Raw genomic sequence first — 7,983 nt, 5'->3', positions numbered from 1 at the left:
TTATACATCTTTCTTTGCTTATTTAATCACCTAGCTTAATTATCTAATCCACATAGTTTAAACTTCGGCCGTGAACCACATTTGTGGAACTCGAAGAGGGCCAAATACCTTCTCTTCGAGGTAATTTGATCCCTTACTCGATCTTTAATGGTGTTGACTAGTCAAACATATTTACTTATAAATAGATGTCCTAGCGTACCTTAAAATCATTTGGTGGCAACTTTTCTCTTTTAATACCTATTTAAAAGAGTTGTAACATGTTGAAACTCGCTTTTTCAAGAAAATAGGGCGCGACACAGAATGTTATTTCTGTCGTAACTTCACTGTGTCCACAATGTTCTTCCTTGCCTAGATAAGTCTTGAATGGGTTGAATGATGACTTACAACTAACAATCCTCTTTGCTTTGACATAGACAATGGTTTGATCGTGCGGCCGTGGAAAAACTACAAAAGGTAGAGGTGACTCTTCTAGGGGTCAAGGTAGAGGTACTTTGCCCCTTAGCTAGCCCAAAACTATCAGGAAGAAGGCCATATCAGGCATAGGGAGGGGTGCAGACCTCTCCGGGTCTAGCTCTTATGTCCCGTCTAGGGAAGTTTCTGAGGGAAACTATGCCTCTATTCTGTAGGACGAGGAAGTTGCACAGTCTAGGTCACAGGGGAAATTTGAGCTCATGGATGACGCCTCTTCATCTCACAGCACTTCCGAAAGTTTGAGAAGTACTAGCCAGAATTCTGAGCCGGTAGTTGTTCCAGAGACGGATGCGCATATTGTTCAGGATGTCCATGATGATAGTATAGGGGGAGAGGGTACATCCACTAGTGTGGAGAGATCAAAGAAGAAGAAGATATGGGAGGACAGATTTGTTAGCTTGGCTGCCTTCACTAACTTCCAAATGTGGTGGTCCACGAGATACTTGACCCTTGAGAGGCAGTTCCTATTGAAGGATCTAGAGACATACAACCCTGGAGTGCTGAGACAATTCAGAATGAGGAAGGGTTGGATGTTGTTCACTGAGAGAGTGGTAGATGCCAAGTAGCACCTTGTCCACGAGTTCTACGCCAATATTTCTCACATCAAAAAGGGGACAAAGGTGATCAAAGTATGCAACCTCAAGGTGAGGTTTGATCAGCACACGCTAAATGCATACTTGTGGTTTAAGGACTTAGATTCCAATGAGTACCTAGAGAAGTGTGCTATGAAAGAAGAAGCCAGACCATGGCTAGCTTAGATATTAGCACCACCGGGGCCACCACCACCATGGATAACTGCTGGGGTTCATATTCACTGGAATACATTAAGTTTTGAGGCAAAGGGATGGCAGACTTTTGTGTGTAGCATACTTGTCCATTCCAGAATGAAATCCACCTATCTGTTTATTCCACAGGCTGTTATAGTGGCTTATATCGTGATCGGGTACCCAATTAATATGGGTGCTATGATATCGGCTAATATTACATTGGTAGCACAACAGACCAACACGGCTTACCCTTATCTCAACACTATCACAGAGTACCTTACTGATGCAAAGGTAGAGCCAATATCATATGATACAAAGGTGAAGCCAAAAGAACCATTTGACTGTATGCATTGATGGATTCGACCAACCCAAAGAAGAGAGCTCAGCCTTCTACCACCACGGGCCAGTCTGATAAGCCGGCAGTGGTAGTTTCAAAGACAGCTGACATTCCATATACCTCTGTTGAGCCCTCTTCTAGTGCTGTTGTTATGCCTCCGCCACCATCTTCAGGTCCTACCACAGCCCTCAGGGTAGCCCCTACTACAGCTCCGAGGCCGGTGCCCATGCCTACATCTCCATTATCTTCTCTATGAGTCTCCCAGACATCAGCGAGCCTCAATAACTGGATGCAGACAACTACTTCAAAATTGTCTGAGATATCTATTATTGTTGCAGGGCAAGCATCCATACAAGCACCACAGATTTGGTGCTGAAGCTCAGTTGTTGATTGAAGAAAATCCCGGACCATACACGATTTGTGCGACCACAAAATATAGTTGTACTGACAAGAATTCAAAAAGTTCAAAGACTGTGCAAAATGACCAAGATTGAAGCCTTGCCAGAAGTGCGGACCACACATGGAATTGTGCGGCCGCAAAAGCTGAAGTGCAACCGCAGATCAAAATGTACGGCTACAGAATCCCTCAACCTGTATACTCGAGCAAATTTTTGTCAGCAAATTTTGGGCCACTATAAATAGACGGGAATTACTTTTTTTAGGTCAAGTTTTGGTATTTTTTTGAGCTCTAGCCATTGTAGTTTATCACTTTTGGTAATTTGTGACCAATTTGGGTTAAAAACACATTAGTTTATCATTTTAATTTTGTATTATGGCTTTAATTAGTGCTTCTTCTTTATTTTCTTTCATTTTTACTATGAGTAGCTAGATATTTTCTAGGGTTGTGACCCAACCCTAGTGCGTAAACCTTATGGGTGATTAATCTAATACTTGTTTATGATTGGGTGTTTGCTATATAGCCTTGTTCATGATTTAATTTTAGAATTAATGGTTGCAAATATTGATTCATGCCTTTTTGACTTGGTCTTTACTCGAGAAAAAGGGACCTAGTTAAGGTTTTGACTAGCCTAGTTAAAAGGTTTGAACTAGAGATAGTGAAAATCCGACTTGAGCTCATATCAACTCTTTGGTTCGATACCCATTTAGGCTTGAGAAAGCCAAATTTGGCAAAATCACTCTATGACCGAGAGGTATTGAGTGGGTAATTTAGAGCTAAGAGCTATAATACACCTCAATCACTAAAATAAGTGCTAACATAGTTAACCTATTAGGCTAACACCTAGGTGAATATTACATCCCTAGGCCTTTTACCTATATGAAAACAATCAAAAATAATTAATCAATCTCTAGTTTCATTTCTCTAAATAATCATTGATAATATAGTTTATAGAAGTAATTTGCAAAACCATCTCATTTGGAAGCGTACTTAAGCTATTTCTTCTACACTCTTCAAGTGTGCACTCTAACACCCGCATTTAGCTCTGTGAGGAAATCGACTCCGACTCATAGTTAGGTACTATTCTTCCAACGATCTCTTCCACTCATTGTTGAGTGTGGATTGAGAGTGGATCAAAATGTAACTTTCATTTTCTCTCAATACAATACTCTTCCCACACTCTTTCTCTCCTCCCCATTCGTGTGTTCATAAATGACAGAATCAGTTTAGGGTTTCCATCGTTTAATGTGAACCTGTAGCCTCTAAGCTAGATTCGCCCTTGCCCTTGGCCCTATCTTGTTTATGTCAATAACAAAAGAGAAACTAGCAATGGAGGGGACATAAACCACAACCTCCAAGTCCACAAGCTGACACACTAATTAATTATTACTCTCTCCGGTTCAAAATAAGTAATTTTTTAGTTGTTTTCACACATATTAAGAAATTTACCTTTTAACATTAATTAGCAATAAAATCGACCATATTAACCTTTGTTATCTCTTCACATAACCTCTCCTAACACATACTCCAACATTAATTACTCCAAGGGCAATGTAGGAAAAAAATAATTAATTCATTATTAAAATCTGAAAATATCACGTATTTTGGACCACAAGAAAAAAGCCAAAAAATTACTTATTTTGGACCACAAAAAAAAAGTCAAAAAATTACTTATTTTGAACCGAAGAGAATAGTAGCTTACCAAAGGTTGTTAATTAGACTGTTAGATCTGAGATGATATTTTAGACTAGCTAACTACCAAACTTTTAAGATGAGGGGTCTCTCCAAATTTACAGTTGATTGATCCTAGAAGAAAAATTAAAATATGAGACTCTCCCCTATTAACAAGTATTTCGTATCTACTTCTCAACTTGAAACTCTATTCATGTGATTCACGTTATATTTTACCCATCAAACCCATTGAATACGTATTGTTGGCAATTTAAATTGGAAAATATATTATAAAATGCCAATGACACCAATTCCAGATAGGGAGGAATACGTGCGTGAAAGGTCTACCAGTGAAACACTCAAAAGAAATTAATTTTGAATTTTCCAATTCTATATTTTCAAGGTCAAAGCTTTTATTTGGGAAATATTGTGCGACACAAATCCACACTCAATCTCTACTGGCCATTTTGTGCCCCACGCATCTCTTATTTCGACCATATACCAATTTGCCCATAAGGACCCCCTTCTCTCTCCAAAAAAATTAAAGTTCAACTCTTTTGGGATTTTATTGAGAAAGAAAAATAGCAGCAACCACAAAACTTCCAGCTCCCAACTCACAACCATAACTTAACAGGAAATATTTATTCGGGTTATAAACATCTAGTATATGGTCTGCTTGCCATTTTGAACACTCGACCATAATTTCCTTCAACATGTCTTCCATTCTACCTCAAAACCATGCCATTACATCCTCACAACGAGTCCTTTCAGGGACATCTGATAAAATTGGAACGATACAGAAAAGATACTCACAGCAATTGAAGACCAATATTTCTCGTCAATTTCCCCTATTTGCACGAGTCTATTGTGTCTCTTCCTCCACCACCACCAAAACACCGCCCCTCACAGAGCCATTAATCCTTCAGCCACAACCGGCGAATTATGAGCCACCCACTCCCATCAATAAAACTAGCACTAATACTGCTACAGCCACCAGTAGCACAAGAAATGTACTCAATGACCCAAGTTTGCAATCCACATGGGCTCATCGAGCATGGATGGCGAGCGGGTGCACCACCGTGCTAATTTCTTTAGCCAAGTCTGCAACAGGGGCCATCGACTCACAAATGTGGGCCGGACCCATTGTAGCAGGCTGCATAGGCTACGTGCTATCCGACTTAGCTTCTGGCATCTACCACTGGGGAATTGACAATTACGGTAGTGCCAAAACTCCAGTATTCGGAAGCCAAATTGACGCATTCCAGGGCCACCATAAATGGCCCTGGACTATAACCAGGCGTGAATTCGCTAACAATCTGCACGCCCTCGCTCGTGCAGTGACTTTCTCTGTACTTCCAATTGACCTTCTTTGCAATAATTCAGTGGTTCTTGGCTTTGTTGGTGTATTTTCTGGTTGCATTATGTTTAGCCAGCAATTTCATTCTTGGGCACATGGCACAAAAAGTAAACTTCCTCCTCTAGTGGTTGCACTACAAGATGCTGGAATACTTGTGTCGAGATCACAACACGCCGCGCACCATCGTCCACCTTATAACAACAATTACTGTATTGTTAGTGGAGCTTGGAATGAGTATTTGGATAGATCTAAGGTTTTTGAGTTACTGGAGATGATTTTCTTCTTTAAATTCGGAGTGCGACCGCGGTCCTGGAGTGAACCTGATTCAGAATGGACTGAAGAGAATGAGACACAATCGCTGCCTGCTTCTAATTGAATTCAATTGTCTCTATACAAGAATGTTTTATTTTTCATCTACGGTCTATGTACAAGAATGGTACATGATTATATTGTTGTTTTAAAAATTTATTGTACAGGCTGTGATGAGCTACATCAGTTAATATTACATTTTCAGTTGAAAATTCATAAATATTTTCGGAGTAGTCGATTGGTGTATTTTACTTTTCTTTTTTTCCTTTTTTCAATTAGTATTGGAAATTTGGAATGACGTAGATCTAAAGCAGATTGAATTTAGCAAATACTCAGACGCTGAGAAACCAACTAACTGAGACTTAATTAGTTGATTGATAAGAGTATGTACTAGCTATTGATTGGTGGAGACTTAATTAGTTGATTGATAATGTGATGGGTAGAGATCTCCTCAGAATCTCCACGAAGGGGCTCAAAATTATTTTTTTAGCTAGTGAGAATTGAACCAATGACCTTATGAAGTATTTGAATCCCCTTGACCACTAAACTACACTTTAGGGTTGTATTAAAGGAGTTCAAAACTTAATATATACAGGTAAAAATCAGATTTTACCGTATATATACAATGTAATTTTTCGACAAAGAGGATTCGGGTGAACCATCTTCCGCCCCTAAATCCGCCCCTGCCTCCAATAAATTTTGGTCAAGTATTGTTTAGTGCAGTTACCGATATACCCCATGTGTACACCCAAATAATTTAAGGCTAAGATTCCTTTGGTTATTAAACAACTAAAAATGATAAGACAATGTTTAACAAAAAAATAATAAGAAAACTCAATACTAACAGCAGTCGTTTAGTTATATGGTCTGTGTTATAAATATATTATATTATGGATATTCATTTAGTACTCCGTTGTAAATAAGCTTCCTGAAGAAGCTTATCCATATGGGAATCCATTGTAAATATGTTTATCTATTTAGTACTCTATTGGAAATAAGCTTCCTGAAGAAGCTTATCACTTCGGTACCCGGTTATGGATAAACATTACCCCCGGTAGAATATTATCCATACCGGGTACAATGAGCTTATCCTTTCAATACTCCGTTATGGATAATCATTATCCCTAGTAGAAGATTATTTATACTGGGTACAATGAGCTTATCTATTCGGTACTCCGTTATGGATAAACATTACTCTTAGTAGAAGATTATCTATATCTGGTATAGTAGCAGCTTACACAGCAGCTTGTAGTAACAGCTTGCAGTAGCAGCTTACACAACAACTTCCTTTCTTCTATAAATAGAAGAGATTTCAGTTCATTATGTATTTTAGTTTGAATTCGAATAATATATCAGTTTCTCTCTATACCTGTCTTTACATTACAGTCTTTATTTTATAACATGTTATCAACACGAGACTCTGCCATTTTAAGCACTTACTTCGAATTTAATTTCTATTTCAGTGTTCATCTCTGATGTAAGGCGAAGCTCTTACGTCCGTGGTTAGATCTTGTTCATTCCGATCATCATAAGGCTGAATATATCCTTGAGGTGTTGAGTTTTTCTTTTTGGCAGTAGTGATGTAGATATCACTTACATCTGGAGTGGCAAAATTTTCGTAATTTAATTTGAGCCTTTTGCTTATATTTTAATATCTTTATCATCACCTGCTTGGTTATGTGTTACGTATACAATACCTATTTTAGTATTTGTTTTCATCTTTATTATCTTAATAAAGGATTACAAAGTGGATAACATTGTTAAATCCACTTAAACTCCAGCAGAATTTACAAGAAATATACAACCACCAAAAGTGATTATATTTTGTATATCTCATTATAACTAAATTTTGTTAACCACCAGAAGTGGTATATGCCTATAACCACTAGAAGTGATAATTTAGACTTTCTATGGTTACAATTGAAGATAAGTTAGAGAAAATTTCTCTATATTACTTGCATTCCTCGATTTGCTCCTGAAGTAGCAATATCTTAAAAGAGGTTCTAAGCCGTCACACAATTTGGTGTGATTAATGCATGTTCAAATAATTATGTTATGTTCCCTGAAGGATGAGAACTTTTGATAAATATTAATCCATTCCTGAAGTGAATGTGACAATATTAATAAAGCTCGTAAATATGAACGCGCTTTTTGATGTGAATATATTACAATTCACTTCTAGAAGAGGTAATATGATTGAGGGAATATATACTCAATATTTCGTATTTTAAATTTGCTCCTGAAGAAGTAACACAATTAAAATTTTCTTCTGAAGCAGGAAAATATTATGAAACTGTGTCTTTCTGTGCTTAAAGAAAATAATAAGCTATATTCAAAGTTATTTTTGAAGCACATTTTCATTCCCTGGAGTGAATGAAGAAATACCACAACTCACCTCCTGAAGAGGTAGAATAACAAAGGATATAAATCTTGTCTTTGTGGCATAAAGATCATTGTCGCACGTACCCGTTATACGTAAAATATCTTGGAAATTTTTATTAAATATCATTCAAAGGCAAAAGTATTCTTGTAGAATGCTTTCTACTACAACCACATTAATATGTTCTGGTTAGTTATCGAGTTCCTCGAAGGAAATAATAACTCATGTAACTTTCCCTGAAGGATGTAATGACTATGTGGTTACCGCTTTGATATAAAATATTTAGATGTTAAT

The 7,983-nt window shown here is 37.5% G+C and overlaps 1 protein-coding gene across 1 annotated transcript; it reads left to right on the top strand.

Moving 5' to 3' along the window:
- The first annotated feature begins 4,129 nt into the window (after window positions 1–4,129).
- LOC104243685 (fatty acid desaturase 4, chloroplastic) lies at window positions 4,130–5,542 on the top strand. The gene has a single exon (XM_009798922.2). The coding sequence runs from the start codon at window positions 4,357–4,359 to the stop codon at window positions 5,374–5,376; it is 1,020 nt and encodes a 339-aa protein (XP_009797224.1). The 5' UTR covers window positions 4,130–4,356; the 3' UTR covers window positions 5,377–5,542.
- The last annotated feature ends 2,441 nt before the right edge of the window (window positions 5,543–7,983 follow it).

This window comes from Nicotiana sylvestris, chromosome 7, assembly GCF_000393655.2.
Source record: "Nicotiana sylvestris chromosome 7, ASM39365v2, whole genome shotgun sequence".
NCBI lineage: Eukaryota > Viridiplantae > Streptophyta > Magnoliopsida > Solanales > Solanaceae > Nicotiana > Nicotiana sylvestris.
This window is presented reverse-complemented; position numbering and strand designations above follow the sequence as displayed.